This window comes from Oncorhynchus tshawytscha, linkage group LG24 (assembly GCF_018296145.1).
Source record: "Oncorhynchus tshawytscha isolate Ot180627B linkage group LG24, Otsh_v2.0, whole genome shotgun sequence".
In the NCBI taxonomy this organism is placed as follows: Eukaryota; Metazoa; Chordata; class Actinopteri; order Salmoniformes; family Salmonidae; genus Oncorhynchus; species Oncorhynchus tshawytscha.
The window spans coordinates 33,924,661-33,952,532 of record NC_056452.1 but is presented as its reverse complement, the minus strand read 5'-3'; the positions used below and the strand labels follow the sequence as shown (position 1 = coordinate 33,952,532).

The 27,872-nt window shown below is 42.6% G+C and overlaps 1 protein-coding gene across 4 annotated transcripts in view; it reads left to right on the top strand.

Annotated features, from left to right (window-relative positions):
- The window catches only part of LOC112238626 (signal-induced proliferation-associated 1-like protein 2), a 341,137-nt gene that overhangs the window by 151,543 nt on the left and 161,722 nt on the right, over positions 1 to 27,872 (top strand). For all 4 annotated transcript variants that reach the window (XM_042305703.1, XM_042305704.1, XM_042305702.1 and 1 more), the window contains exons 10-11: positions 14,087 to 14,244; positions 16,298 to 16,874. In XM_042305703.1, the coding sequence (XP_042161637.1) occupies positions 14,087 to 14,244; positions 16,298 to 16,874 (735 nt within the window). The remainder of the gene's footprint in view (positions 1 to 14,086; positions 14,245 to 16,297; positions 16,875 to 27,872) is intronic.

The following is a 27,872-nucleotide window of genomic DNA, read 5'->3' as shown; positions in this document are numbered from 1 at the left end:
CTATACATAACCATAACCCAGACCTATACATAACCATAACCCAGACCTTTACATAACCATAACCATATCCCAGACCTTTACATAACCATAACCCAGACCTATACATAACCATAACCCAGACCTATACATAACAATAACCATAACCATAACCATATCTCATAAACATAACCCACACCTATACATAACCATAACCATAACCCAGACCTATACATAACCATAACCATATCTCAGACCAATACATAACCATTACCCAGACCTATACATAACCATAACCCAGACCTATACATAATCATAACCATAACCCAGACCTTTACATAACCATAACCCAGACCTATACATAACCATAACCCAGACCTATACATAACCATAACCATAACCAAGACCTATACGTAACCATAACCCAGACCTATACATAACCATAGCCATAACTCAGACCTATACATAACCATAACCCAGACCTATACATAACCATAACCATATCTCAGACCTATACATAACCATAACCCAGACCTATACGTGACCATAACCATAACCCAGACCTTTACATAACCATAACCATAACCCAGACCTTTACATAACCATAACCATATCCCAGACCTTTACATAACCATAACCCAGACCTATACATAACCATAACCCAGACCTTTACATAACCATAACCCAGACCTATACATAACCATAACCATATCCCAGACCTTTACATAACCATAACCCAGACCTATACATAACCATAACCATAACCCAGACCTTTACATAACCATAACCCAGACCTATACATAACCATAACCCAGACCTATGCATAACCATAACCATAACCCAGAGCTATACATAACCATAACCATAATCCAGACCTATACATAACCATAACCATAACCCAGACCTATACATAACCATAAACCAGACCTATATATAACCATAACCATAACCCAGACCTATACATAACCATAACCATAACCCAGAGCTATACATAACCATAACCATAACCCAGAGCTATACATAACCATAACCATAACCCAGACCTATACATAACAATAACCATAACCCAGACATATACATAACCATATCCCAGACCTATACATAACAATAACCATAACCCAGACCTATACATAACCATAACCCAGACCTACACATAACCATAACCATAACCCAGACCTATACATAACCATAACCCAGACCTACACATAACCATAACCATAACCCAGACCTATACATAACCATAACCATAACCCAGACCTATACATAACAATAACCATAACCCAGACCTATACATAACCATATCCCAGACCTATACATAACAATAACCATAACCCAGACCTATACATAACCATAACCATAACCCAGACCTATACATAACCATATCCCAGACCTATACATAACAATAACCATAACCCAGACCTATATATAACCATAACCCAGACCTATACATAACCATAACCATAACCCAGACCTTTACATAACCATAACCATAACCCAGAGTTATACATAACCATAACCATAACCCAGACCTATACATAACCATAACCCAGAGCTATACATAACCATAACCCAGACCTTTACATAACCATACCCATATCCCAGACCTTTACATAACCATAACCCAGACCTATACATAACCATAACCCAGACCTATACATAACCATAACCCAGACCTATACATAACCATAACCATAACCCAGACCTATACATAACCATAACCCAGAGCTATACATAACCATAACCATAACCCAGACCTATACTTAATCATAACCCACACCTGTACATAACCATAAACCAGACCTATACATAACCATAACCATATCTCAGACCTATATATAACCATAACCCAGACCTATACATAACCATAACCCAGACCTTTACATAACCATAACCCAGACCTATACATAACCATAACCATAACCCAGACATTTACATAACCATAGCCATAACCCAGAGCTATACATAACCATAACCATAACCCAGACCTATACATAGCCATAACCCAGAGCTATACATAACCATAACCCAGACCTTTACATAACTATACCCATATCCCAGACCTTTACATAACCATAACCCAGACCTATACACAACCATAACCATAACCCAGACCTTTACATAACCATAACCCAGACCTATACATAACCATAACCCAGACCTATACATAACCATAACCCAGACCTATACATAACCATAACCCAGACCTATACATAACCATAACCATAACCCATAACTATACATAACCATAACCCAGAGCTATACATAACCATAACCCAGACCTTTACATAACCACAACCATAACCCAGACCTATACATAACCATAACCCAGACCTATACATAACCATAACGATAACCCAGACCTATACATAACCATAACCCAGGCCTATACATAACCATAACCCACACCTATACATAACCATAACCCACACCTATACATAACCATAACCATAACCCAGACCTATACATAACCATAACCATATCTCAGACCAATACATAACCATTACCCAGACCTATACATAACCATAACCCAGACCTATACATAATCATAACCATAACCCAGACCTATACATAATCATAACCATAACCCAGACCTATACATAACCATAACCCAGAGCTATACATAACCATAACCCAGAGCTATACATAACCATAACTCAGACCTATACATAACCATAACCCAGACCTATACATAACCATAACCATAACCCAGAGCTATACATAACCATAACCCTGAACTATACATAACCATAAACCAGACCTATACATAACCATAACCCAGAGCTATACATAACCATAACCCAGACCTATACATAACCATAACCATAACCCAGACCTATACATAACCATAACCCAGAGCTATACATAACCATAACCCAGACCTATACATAACCATAACCGTAACCCAGACCTTTACATAACCATAACCATATCCCAGACCTTTACATAACCATAACCCAGACCTATACATAACCATAACCCAGACCTATACATAACCATAACCATAACCATAACCCAGACCCTATACATAACCATAACCCAGACCTATACATAACCATAACCATATCTCATAAACATAACCCACACCTATACATAACCATAACCATAACCCAGACCTATACATAACCATAACCATATCTCAGACCAATACATAACCATTACCCAGACCTATACATAACCATAACCCAGACCTATACATAATCATAACCATAACCCAGACCTTTACATAACCATAACCCAGACCTATACATAACCATAACCCAGACCTATACATAACCATAACCATAACCAAGACCTATACGTAACCATAACCCAGACCTATACATAACCATAGCCATAACTCAGACCTATACATAACCATAACCCAGACCTATACGTGACCATAACCATAACCCAGACCTTTACATAACCATAACCATAACCCAGACCTTTACATAACCATAACCATATCCCAGACCTATACATAACCATAACCCAGAGCTATACATAACCATAACCCAGACCTTTACATAACCACAACCATAACCCAGACCTATACATAACCATAACCCAGACCTATACATAACCATAACGATAACCCAGACCTATACATAACCATAACCCAGGCCTATACATAACCATAACCCACACCTATACATAACCATAACCCACACCTATACATAACCATAACCATAACCCAGACCTATACATAACCATAACCATATCTCAGACCAATACATAACCATAACCCAGACCTATACATAACCATAACCCAGACCTATACATAATCATAACCATAACCCAGACCTATACATAATCATAACCATAACCCAGACCTATACATAACCATAACCCAGAGCTATACATAACCATAACCCAGAGCTATACATAACCATAACTCAGACCTATACATAACCATAACCCAGACCTATACATAACCATAACCATAACCCAGAGCTATACATAACCATAACCCTGAACTATACATAACCATAACCCAGACCTATACATAACCATAACCCAGACCTATACATAACCATAACCATAACCATAACCCAGACCCATACATAACCATAACCCAGACCTATACATAACCATAACCATATCTCATAAACATAACCCACACCTATACATAACCATAACCATAACCCAGACCTATACATAACCATAACCATATCTCAGACCAATACATAACCATTACCCAGACCTATACATAACCATAACCCAGACCTATACATAATCATAACCATAACCCAGACCTTTACATAACCATAACCCAGACCTATACATAACCATAACCCAGACCTATACATAACCATAACCATAACCAAGACCTATACATAACCATAACCCAGACCTATACATAACCATAGCCATAACTCAGACCTATACATAACCATAACCCAGACCTATACGTGACCATAACCATAACCCAGACCTTTACATAACCATAACCATAACCCAGACCTTTACATAACCATAACCATATCCCAGACCTTTACATAACCATAACCCAGAGCTATACATAACCATAACCCAGACCTTTACATAACCACAACCATAACCCAGACCTATACATAACCATAACCCAGACCTATACATAACCATAACGATAACCCAGACCTATACATAACCATAACCCAGGCCTATACATAACCATAACCCACACCTATACATAATCATAACCCACACCTATACATAACCATAACCATAACCCAGACCTATACATAACCATAACCATATCTCAGACCAATACATAACCATTACCCAGACCTATACATAACCATAACCCAGACCTATACATAATCATAACCATAACCCAGACCTATACATAATCATAACCATAACCCAGACCTATACATAACCATAACCCAGAGCTATACATAACCATAACCCAGAGCTATACATAACCATAACTCAGACCTATACATAACCATAACCCAGACCTATACATAACCATAACCATAACCCAGAGCTATACATAACCATAACCCAGAACTATACATAACCATAAACCAGACCTATACATAACCATAACCCAGAGCTATACATAACCATAACCCAGACCTATACATAACCATAACCATAACCCAGACCTATACATAACCATAACCCAGAGCTATACATAACCATAACCCAGACCTATACATAACCATAACCATAACCCAGACCTTACATAACCATAACCATATCCCAGACCTTTACATAACCATAACCCAGACCTATACATAACCATAACCCAGACCTATACATAACCATAACCATAACCATAACCCAGACCTATACATAACCATAACCCAGACCTATACATAACCATAACCATATCTCATAAACATAACCCACACCTATACATAACCATAACCATAACCCAGACCTATACATAACCATAACCATATCTCAGACCAATACATAACCATTACCCAGACCTATACATAACCATAACCCAGACCTATACATAATCATAACCATAACCCAGACCTTTACATAACCATAACCCAGACCTATACATAACCATAACCCAGACCTATACATAACCATAACCATAACCAAGACCTATACATAACCATAACCCAGACCTATACATAACCATAGCCATAACTCAGACCTATACATAACCATAACCCAGACCTATACATAACCATAACCATATCTCAGACCTATACATAACCATAACCCAGACCTATACGTGACCATAACCATAACCCAGACCTTTACATAACCATAACCATAACCCAGACCTTTACATAACCATAACCATATCCCAGACCTTTACATAACCATAACCCAGACCTATACATAACCATAATCCAGACCTTTACATAACCATAACCCAGACCTATACATAACCATAACCATATCCCAGACCTTTACATAACCATAACCCAGACCTATACATAACCATAACCATAACCCAGACCTTTACATAACCATAACCCAGACCTATACATAACCATAACCCAGACCTATACATAACCATAACCATAACCCAGAGCTATACTTAACCATAACCATAATCCAGACCTATACATAACCATAACCATAACCCAGACCTATACATAACCATAAACCAGACCTATATATAACCATAACCATAACCCAGACCTATACATAACCATAACCATAACCCAGAGCTATACATAACCATAACCATAACCCAGAGCTATACATAACCATAACCATAACCCAGACCTATACATAACAATAACCATAACCCAGACATATACATAACCATATCCCAGACCTATACATAACAATAACCATAACCCAGACCTATACATAACCATAACCCAGACCTACACATAACCATAACCATAACCCAGACCTATACATAACCATAACCATAACCCAGACCTATACATAACAATAACCATAACCCAGACCTATACATAACCATAACCATAACCCAGACCTTTACATAACCATGACCATAACCCAGACCTATACATAACCATAACCATAACCTAGACCTATACATAACCATATCCCAGACCTATACATAACAATAACCATAACCCAGACCTATACATAACCATAACCCAGACCTATACATAACCATAACCATAACCCAGACCTTACATAACCATGACCATAACCCAGAGTTATACATAACCATAACCATAACCCAGACCTATACATAACCATAACCCAGAGCTATACATAACCATAACCCAGACCTTTACATAACCATACCCATATCCCAGACCTTTACATAACCATAACCCAGACCTATACATAACCATAACCCAGACCTATACATAACCATAACCCAGACCTATACATAACCATAACCATAACCCAGACCTATACATAACCATAACCCAGAGCTATACATAACCATAACCATATCCCAGACCTATACTTAATCATAACCCACACCTGTACATAACCATAACCCAGACCTATACATAACCATAACCATATCTCAGACCTATACATAACCATAACCCAGACCTATACATAACCATAACCCAGACCTTTACATAACCATAACCCAGACCTATACATAACCATAACCATAACCCAGACATTTACATAACCATAGCCATAACCCAGAGCTATACATAACCATAACCATAACCCAGACCTATACATAACCATAACCCAGAGCTATACATAACCATAACCCAGACCTTTACATAACTATACCCATATCCCAGACCTTTACATAACCATAACCCAGACCTATACATAACCATAACCATAACCCAGACCTTTACATAACCATAACCCAGACCTATACATAACCATAACCCAGACCTATACATAACCATAACCCAGACCTATACATAACCATAACCCAGACCTATACATAACCATAACCCATACCTATACATAACCATAACCCAGAGCTATACATAACCATAACCCAGACCTTTACATAACCACAACCATAACCCAGACCTATACATAACCATAACCCAGACCTATACATAACCATAACGATAACCCAGACCTATACATAACCATAACCCAGGCCTATACATAACCATAACCCACACCTATACATAACCATAACCCACACCTATACATAACCATAACCATAACCCAGACCTATACATAACCATAACCATATCTCAGACCAATACATAACCATTACCCAGACCTATACATAACCATAACCCAGACCTATACATAATCATAACCATAACCCAGACCTATACATAATCATAACCATAACCCAGACATATACATAACCATAACCCAGAGCTATACATAACCATAACCCAGAGCTATACATAACCATAACTCAGACCTATACATAACCATAACCCAGACCTATACATAACCATAACCATAACCCAGAGCTATACATAACCATAACCCTGAACTATACATAACCATAAACCAGACCTATACATAACCATAACCCAGAGCTATACATAACCATAACCCAGACCTATACATAACCATAACCATAACCCAGACCTTACATAACCATAACCATATCCCAGACCTTTACATAACCATAACCCAGACCTATACATAACCATAACCCAGACCTATACATAACCATAACCATAACCATAACCCAGACCTATACATAACCATAACCATATCTCATAAACATAACCCACACCTATACATAACCATAACCATGACCCAGACCTATACATAACCATAACCATATCTCAGACCTATACATAACCATAACCCAGACCTATACATAACCATAACCATAACCATAACCCAGACCTATACATAACCATAACCCAGACCTATACATAACCATAACCATATCTCATAAACATAACCCAGACCTATACATAACCATAACCATAACCCAGACATTTACATAACCATAGCCATAACCCAGAGCTATACATAACCATAACCATAACCCAGACCTATACATAACCATAACCCAGAGCTATACATAACCATAACCCAGACCTTTACATAACTATACCCATATCCCAGACCTTTACATAACCATAACCCAGACCTATACATAACCATAACCATAACCCAGACCTTTACATAACCATAACCCAGACCTATACATAACCATAACCCAGACCTATACATAACCATAACCCAGACCTATACATAACCATAACCCAGACCTATACATAACCATAACCATAACCCATAACTATACATAACCATAACCCAGAGCTATACATAACCATAACCCAGACCTTTACATAACCACAACCATAACCCAGACCTATACATAACCATAACCCAGACCTATACATAACCATAACGATAACCCAGACCTATACATAACCATAACCCAGGCCTATACATAACCATAACCCACACCTATACATAACCATAACCCACACCTATACATAACCATAACCATAACCCAGACCTATACATAACCATAACCATATCTCAGACCAATACATAACCATACCCAGACCTATACATAACCATAACCCAGACCTATACATAATCATAACCATAACCCAGACCTATACATAATCATAACCATAACCCAGACATATACATAACCATAACCCAGAGCTATACATAACCATAACCCAGAGCTATACATAACCATAACTCAGACCTATACATAACCATAACCCAGACCTATACATAACCATAACCATAACCCAGAGCTATACATAACCATAACCCTGAACTATACATAACCATAAACCAGACCTATACATAACCATAACCCAGAGCTATACATAACCATAACCCAGACCTATACATAACCATAACCATAACCCAGACCTATACATAACCATAACCCAGAGCTATACATAACCATAACCCAGACCTATACATAACCATAACCATAACCCAGACCTTTACATAACCATAACCATATCCCAGACCTTTACATAACCATAACCCAGACCTATACATAACCATAACCCAGACCTATACATAACCATAACCATAACCATAACCCAGACCTATACATAACCATAACCCAGACCTATACATAACCATAACCATATCTCATAAACATAACCCACACCTATACATAACCATAACCATAACCCAGACCTATACATAACCATAACCATATCTCAGACCAATACATAACCATTACCCAGACCTATACATAACCATAACCCAGACCTATACATAATCATAACCATAACCCAGACCTTTACATAACCATAACCCAGACCTATACATAACCATAACCCAGACCTATACATAACCATAACCATAACCAAGACCTATACGTAACCATAAACCAGACCTATACATAACCATAGCCATAACTCAGACCTATACATAACCATAACCCAGACCTATACATAACCATAACCATATCTCAGACCTATACATAACCATAACCCAGACCTATACGTGACCATAACCATAACCCAGACCTTTACATAACCATAACCATAACCCAGACCTTTACATAACCATAACCATATCCCAGACCTTTACATAACCATAACCCAGACCTATACATAACCATAATCCAGACCTTTACATAACCATAACCCAGACCTATACATAACCATAACCATATCCCAGACCTTTACATAACCATAACCCAGACCTATACATAACCATAACCATAACCCAGACCTTTACATAACCATAACCCAGACCTATACATAACCATAACCCAGACCTATACATAACCATAACCATAACCCAGAGCTATACATAACCATAACCATAATCCAGACCTATACATAACCATAACCATAACCCAGACCTATACATAACCATAAACCAGACCCATATATAACCATAACCATAACCCAGACCTATACATAACCATAACCATAACCCAGAGCTATACATAACCATAACCATAACCCAGAGCTATACATAACCATAACCATAACCCAGACCTATACATAACCATAACCCAGACCTATACATAATCAGAACCAGATTTATACATAACCATAACCCAGAGCTACAGTACCAGTCAAAAGTTTGGACACACCTACCCATTTAAAGTTTTTATTTATTTATTTTTTTTAAACTATTTTCTACATTGTAGAATAATAGTGAAGACATCAAAACTATGAAATAGCACATATGAAATCATGTAGTAACCCCCCCCCCTCAAAAAAGTGTTAAATGAATCTAAATATATTTGAGATTCTTCAAAGTAGCTACCCTTTGCCTTGATGACATTTTGCACACTCTTGGCATTCTCTCAACCAGCTTCACCTGGAATGCTTTTCCAACAGTCTTAGAGGAGTTCTCACATATGCTGAGCACTTGTTAGTTGCTTTTCCTTCAATCTGTGGTCCAACTCATCCCAAACCATCTCAATTGGGTTGAGGTCGGGGGATTGTGGAGGCCAGGTCATCTGAGGCAGCACTCCATCCCTCTCCTTCTTGGTCAAATAGCCCTTACACAGCCTGGCCGTGTGTTGGGTCATTGTCCTGTTGAAAAACAAATGATAGTCCCACCAATGCAGACCAGATGGGATGGCATATCACTGCAGAGTGCTGTGGTGCCATGCTGGTTAAGTGCGCCTTAATTTCTAAATAAATCACTGACAGTGTCACCAGCAAAGCACCCCCAATCACACCTCCTCCTCCATGCTTCACGGTGGGAACCACACATGCAGAGATAATCCGTTCACCTACTCTGTGCCTCACAAAGACACGGCGGTTGGAACCAAAAATCTCATCAGACCAAAGGACAGATTTCCACCGGTCTAAAGTTCATTGCGCGTGTTTCTTGGCCCAATCAAGTCTCTTCTTCTTATTGGTGTCCATTAGTAGTGGTTTCTTTGCAGAAATTGGACCTTGATTCAGGTTTCCTCTGAACAGTTGATGTTGAGATGTGTCTGTTACTTGAGCTCTGTGAAGCATTTATTTGGGCTGCAATCTGAGGTGCAGTTAACTCTAATGAACGTATCCTCTGCAGCAGGTAACTGGGTCTTCCTTTCCTCTGGCAAAAACCACCATGGTTTTTGCGACTGCACTTGAAGAAACTTTCCTAGTTCTTGAAATGTTCCATATTGACTGACCGTAATGTCTTAAATTAATGATGGACTGTTGTTTCTCTTTGCTTATTTGAGCTGTTCTTGCCATAATATGGACTTGGTCTTTTACCAAATAGGGCTATCATCTGTATACCACCCCTACCTTGTCAAAACACAACTGATTGGCTCAAATGCATTAAGGATAGAAATTCCACAAATTCACTTTTAACAAGGCACACCTATTAATTGTAATGGATTCCAGGTGACAACCTCATGAAGCTGGTTGAGAGAATGGCAAGATTGTGCAAAGCTTGCTGCAGCTTTAACTCATTTGGAAAAAACAGTGAAATGCAGTGAAAACCAACGTGCTGCAAACTTTCTTAAATGTTTCGTCAGCTGTGCTTGTTTTGTTGACATGTTTAGTTTAGTTTAGTTCACTGCTGCTCCTATGGCACTAATGTGGTGAGCACCTTTGGAGCTCCGCCCAGACAAGCATTTGATTGGTTTGACGTGTTCTGAGGCATCACTCACATCATGTACATCGGGTTCCTACCCCTCTTCAGCTGATAGGTTTCCACTCCAACCCTGTTCCTGGAGAGCTACCGTCCTATAGGTTTACACTCCAACCCTGTTCCTGGAGAGCTACCGTCCTATAGGTTTACACTCCAACCCTGTTCCTGGAGAGCTACCGTCCTATAGGTTTACACTCCAACCCTGTTCCTGGAGAGCTACCGTCCTATAGGTTTCCACTCCAACCCTGTTCCTGGAGAGCTACCGTCCTATAGGTTTACACTCCAACCCTGTTCCTGGAGAGCTACCGTCCTATAGGTTTACACTCCAACCCTGTTCCTGGAGAGCTACCGTCCTATAGGTTTACACTCCAACCCTGTTCCTGGAGAGCTACCGTCCTATAGGTTTACACTCCAACCCTGTTCCTGAGCTACCGTCCTATAGGTTTACACTCCAACCCTGTTCCTGGAGAGCTACTGTCCTATAGGTTTACACTCCAACCCTGTTCCTGGAGAGCTTCCTAGGTTTACACTCCAACCCTGTTCCTGGAGAGCTACCGTCCTATAGGTTTACACTCCAACCCTGTTCCTGGAGAGCTACCGTCCTATAGGTTTACACTCCAACCCTGTTCCTGGAGAGCTACCGTCCTATAGGTTTACACTCCAACCCTGTTCCTGAAGAGCTACTGTCCTATAGGTTTCCACTCCAACCCTGTTCCTGGAGAGCTACTGTCCTATAGGTTTCCACTCCAACCCTGTTCCTGGAGAGCTACCGTCCTATAGTTTTACACTCCAACCCTGTTCCTGGAGAGCTACCGTTCAATAGGTTTTCATCCGAAACCCAATCTATTGCACCCAATCTTCTTTCCCCTCCTCCTCTTCTTTCCCCTCCTCCTTTCTTATTTCCTTCCTCCTCTTCTTTCCCCCCTCCTCTCTTCTTTCCCTCCTCCTCTCTTCTTTCCCTCCTCCTCTCTTCTTCCCCTCCTCCTTTCATCTTTCCCTCCTCCTCTCTTCTTCCCCTCCTCCCCTTCTTTCCCCCTCCTCTCCTTCTCCCCCTCCTCCCCTTCTTTCCCTCCTCCTCTCTTCTTTCCCCTCCTCCTTTCTTATTTCCCTCCTCCTCTTCTTTCCCCTCCTCTCTTCTTTCCCTCCTCCTCTCTTCTTTCCCTCCTCCTCTCTTCTTTCCCCCTCCTCTCTTCTTTCCCTCCTCCTCTCTTCTTCCCCCTCCTCCCCTTCTTTCCCTCCTCCTCTCTTCTTCCCCCTCCTGCCCTTCTTTCCCTCCTCCTCTCTTCTTCCCCCTCCTGCCCTTCTTTCCCCCTCCTCTCTTCTTCCCCCTCCTCCCCTTCTTTCCCCCTCCTCTCTTCTTTCCCCTCCTCCCCTTCTTTCCCCCTCCTCTCTTCTTTCCCTCCTCCTCTCTTCTTTCCCCCCCTCCTCTCTTCTTTCCCTCCTCCTCTCTTCTTCCCCCTCCTCCCCTTCTTTCCCTCCTCCTCTCTTCTTCCCCCTCCTGCCCTTCTTTCCCTCCTCCTCTCTTCTTCCCCCTCCTGCCCTTCTTTCCCCCTCCTCTCTTCTTCCCCCTCCTCCCCTTCTTTCCCCCTCCTCTCTTCTTTCCCCTTCTCCCCTTCTTTCCCCCTCCTCTCTTCTTTTTCCCCCTCCTGCCCTTCTTTCCCTCCTCCTCTCTTCTTCCCCCTCCTGCCCTTCTTTCCCCCTCCTCTCTTCTTTCCCCTCCTCTCTTCTTTCCCCTCCTCCCCTTCTTCCCCCTCCTCACCTTCTTCCCCCTCCTCCCCTTCTTTCCCCCTCCTCTCTTCTTTCCCCTCCTCTTTTTCCCTCCACCCTCCCCAATCCACCTCTTAATCTTCCTTGTTTACCCTGTCTGTTGCCCCTCAGCACCTCTCCATGGCAACTATCAGCACCTCTCCATGGCAACCACTCTATCAGGTTAACTGTCAGTTCCCTGTCTGATTAATAAATCCCCATGATTATGGAGATGTAGAATATTGCATTCTGGGATCCTTTCTCCAACATGTGTCATCTTCCTTTAGGTGTCACTGCCATAAACCCTGACCATTTCTACCATTTCACCTCTTAATGAATCCCAACTTTAAAATAACACCCACATAATTGTTTTGTTTTACATGAATAACACTCCCCTCTCTCTCTCTCTCTCCCCCCCTCTCTCTCTCTCTCTCTCTCTCGCTCTCCCCCTCCTCTCTCTCTCTCTCTCTCCCCCTCTCTCTTTTTCTCCCCACAGCTCCTGAGGAAGAGGCACATAGGGAACGACATTGTGACCATTGTGTTTCAGGAACCGGGGACTCTGCCCTTCACCCCTAAAAACATCCGCTCACACTTCCAACACGTCTTTGTCATCGTCAAGGTCCACAACCCCTGTACTGAGAACGTCTGCTACAGGTACACACAACCCCTGTACTGAGAACATCTGTTACAGGTACACACACACACACACACACACACACACACACACACACACACACACACACACACACAGGGGAGGATGGTTAACAGCAGATTAAACAGGGGAGGTGGAGGAGGAGGGAGGAACGAGCAGAGAGGTGGAAGCACATGTAACATACTGGAGGTAACATCGCCTTAAGATGTCAATTACAGCAACACCACACTTCAGGCCAAGGAAAATATCTTAGTAAACTAAGTAACACATGGATTATGGCATCGACTAAGCTATTCTTATTCTTAACTCCAGACCGTTCAGAAAATGAATGGCTCATCCAACGTATAACTCTGACGATTAGATGGAACTGAATCTGAGGTTGACGGGGCAAACGGGGCACTGTTCCCTACATAGTGCCCTACTTTTCACCAAAGACCACAGGGCTCTGGAAAAGTAGTGCACTACTCTATGTAGAGAATACGGTGTCATTAGGGACTGTCCGACAATAGTATTCACTCTGTCTGCTAAAGCTTCTCTGCGTTTTTTTTGAGTGTTTTGAAATGTCACGACTACACAGTAATATCTGGAAATCTCTAGGAGCCATCATGACTACACAGTAATATCTGGAAATCCCTAGGAGCCATCATGACTCCACAGTAATGTCTGGAAATCACTAGGAGCCATCATGACTCCACAGTAATGTCTGGAAATCACTAGGAGCCATCATGACTCCACAGTAATGTCTGGAAATCTCTAGGAGCCATCATGACTCCACAGTAGTGTCTGGAAATCACTAGGAGCCATCATGACTCCACAGTAATGAAATCACTAGGAGCCATCATGACTCCACAGTAATGTCTGGAAATCACTAGGAGCCATCATGACTCCACAGTAATGTCTGGAAATCATCTGGAAATCACTAGGAGCCATCTGACTCCACAGTAATGTCTAGAAATCACTAGGAGCCATCATGACTCAGTAATGTCTGTCATGACAGTAATGTCTGGAAATCACTAGGAGCCATCATGACTCTGGAGCCATCATGACTCCACAGTAATGTCTGGAAATCACTAGGAGCCATCATGACTCCACAGTAATGAAATCACTAGGAGCCAATGACTCCACAGTAACTGAAATCACTAGGAGCCATCATGACTCCACAGTAATGTCTGGAAATCACTAGGAGCCATCATGACTCCACAGTAATGTCTGGAAATCACTAGGAGCCATCATGACTCCACAGTAATGTCTGGAAATCACTAGGAGCCATCATGACTCCACAGTAATGTCTGGAAATCACTAGGAGCCATCATGACTCCACAGTAATGTCTGGAAATCACATCATGACTCCACAGTAATGTCTGGAAATCACTAGAGCCATCATGACTCCACAGTAATGTCTGGAAATCACTAGGAGCCATCATGACTACACAGTAATGTCTGGAAATCACTAGGAGCCATCATGACTCCACAGTAATGTCTGGAAATCACTAGGAGCCATCATGACTCCACAGTAATGTCTGGAAATCACTAGGAGCCATCATGACTCCACAGTAATGTCTGGAAATCTCTGCCATCATGACTCCACAGTAATGTCTGGAAATCTCTAGGAGCCATCATGACTCCACAGTAATGTCTGGAAATCTCTAGGAGCCATCATGACTCCACAGTAATGTCTGAAATCTCTAGGAGCCATCATGACTCCACAGTAATCTGGAAATCTCTGAGCCATCATGACTCCACAGTAATGTCTGGAAATCACTAGGAGCCATCATGACTCCACAGTAATGTCTGGAAATCTCTAGGAGCCATCATGACTCCACCACAGTATGACTCCACAGTAATATCTGGAAATCACTAGGAGCCATCATGACTCCACAGTAGTGTCTGGAAATCACTAGGAGCCATCATGACTCCACAGCAATGTCTGGAAATCCCTAGGAGCCATCATGACTCCACAGTAATGTTTAGAAATCACTAGGATAGTTTGAAATAACTCTGTCCTCTCTTTTTGGCTCTCTCTCTCTCTTTCCTCTCTCTCACACCCCTCTACAGCGTTGCTGTCTCTCGTTCTAAAGATGTCCCTCTGTTCGGCCCTCCAATCCCCAAGGCAGTGACCTTCCCCAAGTCCGCTGTGTTCCGAGACTTCCTATTGGCCAAGGTCATCAATGGGGAGAACGCCGCCCACAAATCGGAGAAGTTCCGTGCCATGGCAACCAGAACGCGCCAGGAGTACCTCCGCGACCTGGCCGAGAACTTCGTGTCCACGGCGACCATGGACTCGGCTGTGAAGTTCAGTTTCATCACACTGGGAGCCAAGAAGAAAGAGAAGGCCAAACCTCGTAAAGACGCTCACCTGTTCTCTGTCGGCGCCATCACCTGGTCCGTCACCGCACGGGACTTTGGCCAATCAGCAGACGTGGACTGTCTCTTGGGCGTGTCCAACGAGTTCATCATTTTAATAGAGGAGCAGTCTAAGAACGTGGTCTTCAACTGTTCCTGTCGTGATGTCATCGGATGGACATCTGGGATTATTAGCATCAAGATCTTCTACGAGAGAGGAGAGTGTGTGCTGTTGTCTGCTCAGGATGGCTGTGAAGAAGATATACGAGAAATGGTGCAGAGACTAGAGGTAATTCATCTGGGTTAGGGTCAGGGGTTAGGGTCAGAGGTCAGGTTAGGATTATTGTTCACTTATCTCTTCTGTCTCCATGTTTCAGTATGAATGGAGTATCTCACATTTGACCAAAGGGGATTTGGAGAAAGAATTCAGTGATATATGGAATGAATTAGATAAACAAAGAACAATATATGTTCACTGTCAAGGGTCTGGTCTATTTCCAATTGGCTTTATCAAACCAACATCCATTCTCTGCCAGCCCCCCACCTCTTCACCCCCCTTTAGAGGAAGTCAACCCTTCACATATCAGAAGAAAAGGTCTGTTTGTTCTGCTGGATCTCAGCACTTGGCCTCTTGATAAATGTGTTGAAGATGACTATAAAGCAGGATTAAGTTGTACCTTCTTACTGTAGGGAACCGGTACCTGTTGTCAACCGTGTGTTTCCTCCCTAGGTGTGTCCTGTTTGAACACCTCCTGTTAGAGCCTTACCTTGTGCTTCCTTTCTCCTTCTTTCTATCCTTACTTATTAGTTGTTTTCCTCTAGGCCCTTTAGTGTTTTGAGTGTGATCCCTGTGCTTGTAGCTATGTCAACCAAATGACTAACATACACCTTTACACCAGTCTATTAAGCCTTGTGTGTTTCATGCCAACCCAACATCCCAGATGTAGGCCTTACATGTACAGCTCGCCCGGTCTCTCCTCTCCTGTGCCATCCTTGGTCCCTCTTCTCCTGTGCCATCCTTGGTCTCTCTTCTCCTGTGCCATCCTTGGTCTCTCTTCTCCTGTGCCATCCTTGGTCTCTCTTCTCCTGTGCCATCCTTGGTCTCTCTTCTCTTGTGCCATCTCTGGTCTCTCCTCTCCTGTGCCATCCTTGGTCTCTCTTCTCCTGTGCCATCCTTGGTCTCTGTTCTCCTGTGCCATCCTTGGTCTCTCTTCTCCTGTGCCATCCTTGGTCTCTCCTCTCCTGTGCCATCCTTGGTCTCTCTTCTCCTGTGCCATCCCTGGTCTCTCCTCTCCTGTGCCATCCTTGGTCTCTGTTCTCCTGTGCCATCCTTGGTCTCTCTTCTCCTGTGCCATCCTTGGTCTCTCCTCTCCTGTGCCATCCTTGGTCTCTCTTCTCCTGTGCCATCCTTGGTCTCTCTTCTCCTGTGCCATCCTTGGTCTCTCCTCTCCTGTGCCATCCTTGGTCTCTCCTCTCCTGTGCCATCCTTGGTCTCTCTTCTCCTGTGCCATCCTTGGTCTCTCTTCTCCTGTGCCATCCTTGGTCTCTCTTCTCCTGTGCCAGCCTGGCCCAGCTGGCCTACCTCCCCTATGGGTCAGTCAGTGACATCAGTAGGTCTGCTGGGTCACAAAACTTTCAATACATGTGACTTTTTGGACTTGAATGCCAAGACGTTTAAGAGATAAAGGGGGTTAAAGTTGACTGCATCCTGAATGTTCTACATACCCCACCATACCATGATACCTCCATGTATTCATCACTGGAAAATATACATGTTTTGGTATTGATATCATTTAAAAGCTTATGGTGTTGTCAAACTATTTAATAATTTCTAGAAAATATTTCATATGTCAATGTTGACATTCTATTAAACTGAACGTCAGTTATATAAAAATATGTAAACTAAACTCTATTTTCGTATTCACAAACAGAAATGGTCATTTACCTTCTTTGGTGAGAGGACCTCCAACCATCTTTGTGGTAGTGTTTGGTACCAGTCCAATTTGATTCCCATTTTAGTACATGTACAGTTGAAGTCTGAAGTTCACATACACCATAGCCAAATACATTTAAACGCAGTTTTTCACCATTCCTGACATTTAATCCTAGTAAAAATTCCCTGTCTTAGGTCAGTTAGGATCACCACTTTATTTTAAGAATGTGAAATGTCAGAATAATAGTAGAGAATGATTTATTTCAGCTTTTATTTCTTTCATCACATTCCCAGTGGGTCAGAAGTTTACATACACTCAATGAATATTTGATAGCATTGCCTTTAATTTGTTTAACTTGGGTCAAATGTTTTGGATAGCCTTCCACAAGCTTCCCACAATAAGTTGGGTGAATTTTGGCCCACTCCTCCTGACAGAGCTGGTGTAACTGAATCAGGTTTGTAGGCCTCCTTGCTGACACACGCTATTTCAGTTCTGCCCAAAAATGTTCTATAGGCTTGAGGTCAGGGCTTTGTGATGGCCACTCCAATACCTTGACTTTGTTGTCCTTAAGCCATTTTGCTACAACTTTGGAAGTATGCTTGGGGTCATTGTCCATTTGGAAAACCCATTTGCAACCAAGCTTTAACTTCCTCACTGATGTCTTGAGATTTTGCTTCAATATATCCACATATTTTTCTTCTCTCATGATGCCATCTATTTTGTGAAGTGCACCAGTCCCTCCTGCAGCAAAGCACCCCCACAAGATGATGCTGCCACCCCCATGCTTCAAGGTTGGGACGGTGTTCTTTGGCTTGCAAGCCTCCCCCTTTTTCCTCCAAACATAACGATGGTCATTATGGCCAAACATTTATATTTTTGTTTCATCAGACCAGAGGACATGTCACCAAAAAGTACAATCTTTGTCCCCATGTGTAGTTGCAAACCGTAGTCTGGCTTTTTTATGGTTGTTTTGGAGCAGTGGCTTCTTCCTTGCTGAACAGCATTTCAGGTTATGTCAATATATGACTCGTTTTTACTCGGGATATAGATACTTGTTTACGTGTTTCCTCCAGCATCTTCACAGGATCCTTTGCTGTTGTTCTGGGATTGATTTGCACTTTTCGCACCAAAGTAAGTTCATCTCTAGGAGGCAGAACGCATCCCCTTCCTGAGTGGTATGACAGCTGTGTGGTCCCATGGTGTTTATAGTTGTGTACTAATGTTTGTACAGATGAGCGTGGTACCTTCAGGTGTTTGGAAATTGCTCCCAAGGATGAACCAGACTTGTGGAGGTCTACAATTGTTTGATGTTCCCATGATGTCAAGCAAGGAGGCACTGCGTTGCATTGACTCAAATGATGTCAATTAGCCTATCAGAAGCTTCTAAAGCCATGACATCATTTCTGGAATTTTCCAAGCTGTTTAAAGGCTCAGTCAACTTAGTGTATGTAAACTTCTGACCCACTGGAATTGTGATTCAGTGAATTATAAGTTAAATCATTTCTCTTTAAAAAATAGTTGGAAAAATTAGTTGTTTCATGCACAAAGTAGATGTCCTAACGACTTGCCAAAACTATGGTTTGTTAACAAGAAATGTGTGGAGTGGTTGAAAAAACATTTTTAATGACTCCAACCTAAGTGTATTTAAACTTACGACTTCAACTGTATCACCAAAACATGACACCCCCTCTGTATTCAAGAGCATGTCTCACCGATGGTGCAATACTAACACCTCACGTTATGTCAAATAGGGTCTAGGCTACAACATATGCAAATATCAGATTTTTCTTGTTTTTAGATTGACGTCTGGGGTAAAAAAAACTATTATAAAAAGAAGAAAATTCAAGAAATTGTCAAATAGTTTGACAAGCTAATTAAGCTTTTAAATGAAATCAAACTCAGCTGTTTTTCTTTTCCAGTGATGAAGACATGGATGTATCATGATATTGTGGGGTATGCGAAGAAAATCAACTTCGAGAACTTTAATCTCTTGAATGTTCTGACATTCAAGTGCAAAAAGTCCCTTCCTGAACACTTCCACAATAGGCAAATATGTGGGTTTCCTTCAAATCAAAAGGGGTCACAAAGGGATTGAAATCAAATGGATTTACACTGCTTTGATTTTATGGCGATTTTATGTTCCAAACATATTGCTTGCTATACTGTATGTCTGCTGCAGAGAGACAAGAAGAGAACCATTGGAAAACAAGCTTTGATCTGTCATGGAAAGGAAAGTGATGAAAACATGTTGGCTGACTATTTAAAAACAAGATGGAGAACAAGCTATAGGAGTTCTGGCTCAGGTACAGACAACTAGCGGCAGCTAACCCTACCTAGCAAAAATATTTGGAGACAAAGTATCGATATAATATCATTCCAAAAAATATTGTGATATGTAAGTTTAAAGATTTTTCCCCCATCACTACAGATTGGCAGTCAGACACTTAGCATTTGTGTTTTCATGATTACAAACATTAAAGCGTGTGACTAGGGTGGGCAGGGTGTGACTAGGGTGGGCATTCTAGTTTCTTTATTTCTATGTTTTCTGTTTCTATGTTTTGGCCGGGAATGGTTCTCAATCAGGGACAGCTGTCTATCGTTGTCTCTGATTGGGAATCATACTTAGGCAGCCTGTTTTTCCACCTTACTTGTGGGTAGTTGACTTTGTTAGTGGCCTGTATAGCCTTAGTAAGCTTCACGGTCGGTTTGTTGTTTCTTGTCTTTGTTGGCGACATTCAAAATAAAAGGAAATGTACGCTCACGACAGTGCACCTTGGTGCGGTCATTACGACGTTCGTGACAGCGTCATCATCGATATATTGCTCTCTTTTCCTGCTGTACCTAATGTCATTACTAACCTTTACACGTACGAGGCACCCAGTCTCAGGGATGTCTAACTCTGGATTTCCTTCTACATTCTAGAGAATCATCTCTGTTAAATCAGCTTTTAGTTTTTCTACACTTGTGGAATAATCTCCCATATTCTCTTAAATTTGAAGTGTTTGGCACCTCTATTGCAATTCAGACTGCTGAAGTGTTTGGTATCTCTGGGGCAATTCAGACTGCTGAAGTGTTTGGTACCTCTGTTGCAATTCAGACTGCTGAAGTGTTTGGTACCTCTATTGCAATTCAGACTGCTGAAGTGTTTGGTACCTCTGTTGCAATTCAGACTGCTGAAGTGTTTGGTGCCTCTATTGCAATTCAGACTGCTGAAGTGTTTGGTGCCTCTATTGCAATTCAGACTGCTGAAGTGTTTGGTGCCTCTATTGCAATTCAGACTGCTGAAGTGTTTGGTGCCTCTATTGCAATTCAGACTGCTGAAGTGTTTGGTACCTCTATTGCAATTCAGACTGCTGAAGTGTTTGGTGCCTCTATTGCAATTCAGACTGCTGAAGTGTTTGGTGCCTCTATTGCAATTCAGACTGCTGAAGTGTTTGGTACCTCTATTGCAATTCAGACTGCTGAAGTGTTTGGTGCCTCTATTGCAATTCAGACTGCTGAAGTGTTTGGTGCCTCTATTGCAATTCAGACTGCTGAAGTGTTTGGTACCTCTGCAATTCAGACTGCAAGTGTTTTGCCAGCAATTCAGACTGCTGAAGTGTTTGGTACCTCTATTGCAATTCAGACTGCTGAAGTGTTTGGTACCTCTATTGCAATTCAGACTGCTGAAGTGTTTGGTACCTCTATTGCAATTCAGACTGCTGAAGTGTTTGGTACCTCTATTGCAATTCAGACTGCTGAAGTGTTTGGTACCTCTGTTGCAATTCAGACTGCTGAAGTGTTTGTTTGCAATTCAGACTGCTGAAGTGTTTGGTGCCTCCATTGCAATTCAGACTGCTGAAGTGTTTGGTACCTCTATTGCAATTCAGACTGCTTAAGTGTTTGGTACCTCTAGGGCAATTCAGACTGCTGAAGTTTTTGGCACCTCTAGGGCAATTCAGACTGCTGAAGTGTTTGGCACCTCTAGGGCAATTCAGACTGCTGAAGTGTTTGGTACCTCTATTGCAATTCAGACTGCTGAAGTGTTTGGTACCTCTAGGACAATTCAGACTGCTGAAGTGTTTGGTACCTCTATTGCAATTCAGACTACTGAAGTGCTTGGTACCTCTATTGCAATTCAGACTGCTGAAGTGTTTGGCACCTCTAGGGCAATTCAGACTGCTGAAGTGTGTGGTACCTCTATTGCAATTCAGACTGCTTAAGTGTTTGGTACCTCTAGGGCAATTCAGACTGCTGAAGTTTTTGGCACCTCTAGGGAAATTCAGACAGCTGAAGTGTTTGGCACCTCTAGGGAAATTCTGACTGCTGAAGTGTTTGGCACCTCTAGTTAAATTCAGACTGCTGAAGTGTTTGGCACCTCTAGGGCAATTCAGACTGCTGAAGTGTTTGGTACCTCTATTGCAATTCAGACTGCTTAAGTGTTTGGTACCTCTAGGGCAATTCAGACTGCTGAAGTGTTTGGTACCTCTGGGGCAATTCAGACTGCTGAAGTGTTTGGTACCTCTAGGGCAATTCAGACTGCTGAAGTGTTTGGTAAGTCTAGGTCAAATCAGACTGCTGAAGTGTTTGGTACCTCTGGGGCAATTCAGATTGCTGAAGTGTTTGGTACCTCTAGGTCAAATCAGACTGCTGAAGTGTTTGGTACCTCTAGGGCAATTCAGACTTCTGAAGTGTGTGGTACCTCTGGGGCAATTCAGACTGCTGAAGTGTTTGGTACCTCTAGGTCAAATCAGACTGCTGAAGTGTTTGGTACCTCTATTGCAATTCAGACTGCTGAAGTGTTTGGCACCTCTAGGGCAATTCAGACTGCTGAAGTGTTTGGTACCTCTATTGCAATTCAGACTACTGAAGTGCTTGGTACCTCTATTGCAATTCAGACTGCTGAAGTGTTTGGTACCTCTAGGGCAATTCAGACTGCTGAAGTGTGTGGTACCTCTATTGCAATTCAGACTGCTTAAGTGTTTGGTACCTCTAGGGCAATTCAGACTGCTGAAGTTTTTGGCACCTCTAGGGCAATTCAGACAGCTGAAGTGTTTGGCACCTCTAGGGAAATTCTGACTGCTGAAGTGTTTGGCACCTCTAGTTAAATTCAGACTGCTGAAGTGTTTGGCACCTCTAGGGCAATTCAGACTGCTGAAGTGTTTGGTACCTCTATTGCAATTCAGACTGCTGAAATGTTTGGTACCTCTAGGGCAATTCAGAGTGCTGAAGTGTTTGGTACCTCTGGGGCAATTCAGACTGCTGAAGTGTTTGGTACCTCTAGGGCAATTCAGACTGCTGAAGTGTTTGGTAAGTCTAGGTCAAATCAGACTGCTGAAGTGTTTGGTACCTCTGGGGCAATTCAGATTGCTGAAGTGTTTGGTACCTCTAGGTCAAATCAGACTGCTGAAGTGTTTGGTACCTCTAGGGCAATTCAGACTTCTGAAGTGTTTGGTACCTCTGGGGCAATTCAGACTGCTGAAGTGTTTGATACCTCTAGGTCAAATCAGACTGCTGAAGTGTTTGGTACCTCTAGGGCAATTCAGACTGCTGAAGTGTTTGGTACCTCTGGGGCAATTCAGACTGCTGAAGTGTTTGGTACCTCTTGGGCAATTCAGACTGCTGAAGTGTTTGGCACCTCTTGGGCAATTCAGACTGCTGAAGTGTTTGGCACCTCTGGGGCAATTCAGACTGCTGAAGTGTTTGGCACCTCTGGGGCAATTCAGACTGCTGAAGTGTTTGGTACCTCTAGGGCAATTCAGACTGCTGAAGTGTTTGGTACCTCTAGGGCAATTCAGACTACTGAAGTGTTTGGTACCTCTGGGGCAAATCAGACTGCTGAAGTGTTTGGTACCTCTGGGGCAAATCAGACTGCTGAAGTGTTTGGTACCTCTGGGGCAAATTAGACTGCTGAAGTGTTTGGTAGCTCTAGGGCAAATCAGACTGCTGAAGTGTTTGGTACCTCTAGGCAAATCAGACTGCTGAAGTATTTGGTACCTCTAGGGCAAATCAGACTGCTGAAGTGTTTGGTACCTCTAGGGCAATTCAGACTGCTGAAGTGTTTGGTACATCTAGGGCAAATCAGACTGCTGAAGTGTTTGGTACCTCTAGGGCAATTCAGACTGCTGAAGTGTTTGGTACCTCTAGGGCAATTCAGACTGCCAAAGTGTTTGGTATCTCTAGGGCAATTCAGACTGCCAAAGTGTTTGGTACCTCTAGGGAAATTCAGACTGCTGAAGTGTTTGGTACCTCTAGGGCAAATCAGACTGCCAAAGTGTTTGGTACCTCTAGGGCAATTCAGACTGCCAAAGTGTTTGGTACCTCTAGGGCAAATCAGACTGCTGAAGTGTTTGGTACCTCTAGGGCAATTCAGACTGCCAAAGTGTTTGGTACCTCTAGGGCAAATCAGACTGCTGAAGTGTTTGGTACCTCTAGGGCAATTCAGACTGCTGAAGTGTTTGGTACCTCTGGGGCAATTCAGACTGCTGAAGTGTTTGGTACCTCTGGGGCAATTCAGACTGCTGAAGTGTTTGGTACCTCTAGGGCAATTCAGACTGCTGAAGTGTTTGGCACCTCTGGGGCAATTCAGACTTCTGAAATGTTTGGCACCTCTGGGGCAATTCAGACTGCTGAAGTGTTTGGTACCTCTAGGGCAATTCAGACTGTAGAAGTGTTGGCACCTCTGGGGAAATTCAGACTGCTGAAGTGTTTGGTACCTCTGGGGCAATTCAGACTGCTGAAGTGTTTGGTACCTCTTGGGCAATTCAGACTGCTGAAGTGTTTGGCACCTCTGGGGCAATTCAGACTGCTGAAGTGTTTGGCACCTCTGGGGCAATTCAGACTGCTGAAGTGTTTGGCACCTCTGGGGCAATTCAGACTGCTGAAGTGGTTGGTACCTCTAGGGCAATTCAGACTGCTGAAGTGTTTGGCACCTCTAGGGAAATTCAGACTGCTGAAGTGTTTGGTACCTCTAGGGCAAATCAGACTGTTGAAGTGTTTGGTACCTCTAGGGCAAATCAGAATGCCAAAGTGTTTGGTACCTCTAGGGCAATTCAGACTGCCAAAGTGTTTGGTACCTCTAGGGCAAATCAGACTGCTGAAGTGTTTGGTACCTCTAGGGCAATTCAGACTGCCAAAGTGTTTGGTCCCTCTAGGGCAAATCAGACTGCTGAAGTGTTTGGTACCTCTGGGGCAATTCAGACTGCTGAAGTGTTTGGCACCCGTGGGGCAATTCAGACTTCTGAAGTGTTTGGCACCTCTGGGGCAAATCAGACTGCTGAAGTGTTTGGTACCTCTGGGGAAATTCAGACTGCTGAAGTGTTTGGTACCTCTGGGGCAATTCAGACTGCTGAAGTGTTTGGTACCTCTGGGGCAATTCAGACTACTGAAGTGTTTGGCACCTCTAGGGCAATTCAGACTGCTAAAGTGTTTGGTACATCTAGGGCAATTCAGACTGCTGAAGTGTTTGGTACCTCTAGGGCAATTCAGACTACTGAAGTGTTTGGTACCTCTGGGGCAAATCAGACTGCTGAAGTGTTTGGCACCTCTGGGGCAAATCAGACTGCTGAAGTGTTTGGTACCTCTGGGGAAATTCAGACTGCTGAAGTGTTTGGTACCTCTGGGGCAATTCAGACTGCTGAAGTGTTTGGTACCTCTAGGGAAATTCAGACTGCTGAAGTGTTTGGTACCTCTAGGGAAATTCAGACTGCTGAAGTGTTTGGTACCTCTAGGGAAATTCAGACTGCTGAATTGTTTGGTACCTCTAGGGAAATTCAGACTGCTGAAGTGTTTGGTACCTCTAGGGAAATTCAGACTGCTGAAGTGTTTGGTACCTCTAGGGAAATTCAGACTGCTGAAGTGTTTGGTACCTCTAGGGAAATTCAGACTGCTGAAGTGTTTGGTACCTCTAGGGCAATTCAGACTGCTGAAGTGTTTGGTACCTCTGGGTCAATTCAGACTGCTGAAGTGTTTGGCACCTCTAGGGAAATTCAGACTGCTGAAGTGTTTGGTAGCTCTAGGGCAAATCAGACTGCTGAAGTGTTTGGTACCTCTAGGCAAATCAGACTGCTGAAGTATTTGGTACCTCTAGGGCAAATCAGACTGCTGAAGTGTATGGCACCTCTAGGGAAATTCAGACTGCTGAAGTGTTTGGTACCTCTAGGTCAAATCAGACTGCTGAAGTGTATGGCACCTCTAGGGAAATTCAGACTGCTGAAGTGTATGGCACCTCTAGGCAAATCAGACTGCTGAAGTATTTGGTACCTCTAGGGCAAATCAGACTGCTGAAGTGTATGGCACCTCTAGGGAAATTCAGACTGCTGAAGTGTTTGGTACCTCTATTGCAATTCAGACTGCTGAAGTGTTTGGTACCTCTGTTGCAATTCAGACTGCTGAAGTGTTTGGTACCTCTATTGCAATTAAGACTGCTGATGTGTTTGGTACCTCTGTTGCAATTCAGACTGCTGAAGTGTTTGGTACCTCTGTTGCAATTCAGACTGCTGAAGTGTTTGGTGCCTCCATTGCAATTCAGACTGCTGAAGTGTTTGGTACCTCTATTGCAATTCAGACTGCTTAAGTGTTTGGTACCTCTAGGGCAATTCAGACTGCTGAAGTTTTTGGCACCTCTAGGGCAATTCAGACTGCTGAAGTGTTTGGTACCTCTAGGGCAATTCAGACTGCTGAAGTGTTTGGTACCTCTATTGCAATTCAGACTGCTGAAGTGTTTGGTACCTCTAGGGCAATTCAGACTGCTGAAGTGTTTGGTACCTCTATTGCAATTCAGACTACTGAAGTGCTTGGTACCTCTATTGCAATTCAGACTGCTGAAGTGTTTGGCACCTCTAGGGCAATTCAGACTGCTGAAGTGTGTGGTACCTCTATTGCAATTCAGACTGCTTAAGTGTTTGGTACCTCTAGGGCAATTCAGACTGCTGAAGTTTTTGGCACCTCTAGGGCAATTCAGACAGCTGAAGTGTTTGGCACCTCTAGGGAAATTCTGACTGCTGAAGTGTTTGGCACCTCTAGTTAAATTCAGACTGCTGAAGTGTTTGGCACCTCTAGGGCAATTCAGACTGCTGAAGTGTGTGGTACCTCTATTGCAATTCAGACTGCTTAAGTGTTTGGTACCTCTAGGGCAATTCAGACTGCTGAAGTGTTTGGTACCTCTGGGGCAATTCAGACTGCTGAAGTGTTTGGTACCTCTAGGGCAATTCAGACTGCTGAAGTGTTTGGTAAGTCTAGGTCAAATCAGACTGCTGAAGTGTTTGGTACCTCTGGGGCAATTCAGATTGCTGAAGTGTTTGGTACCTCTAGGTCAAATCAGACTGCTGAAGTGTTTGGTACATCTAGGGAAATTCAGACTTCTGAAGTGTGTG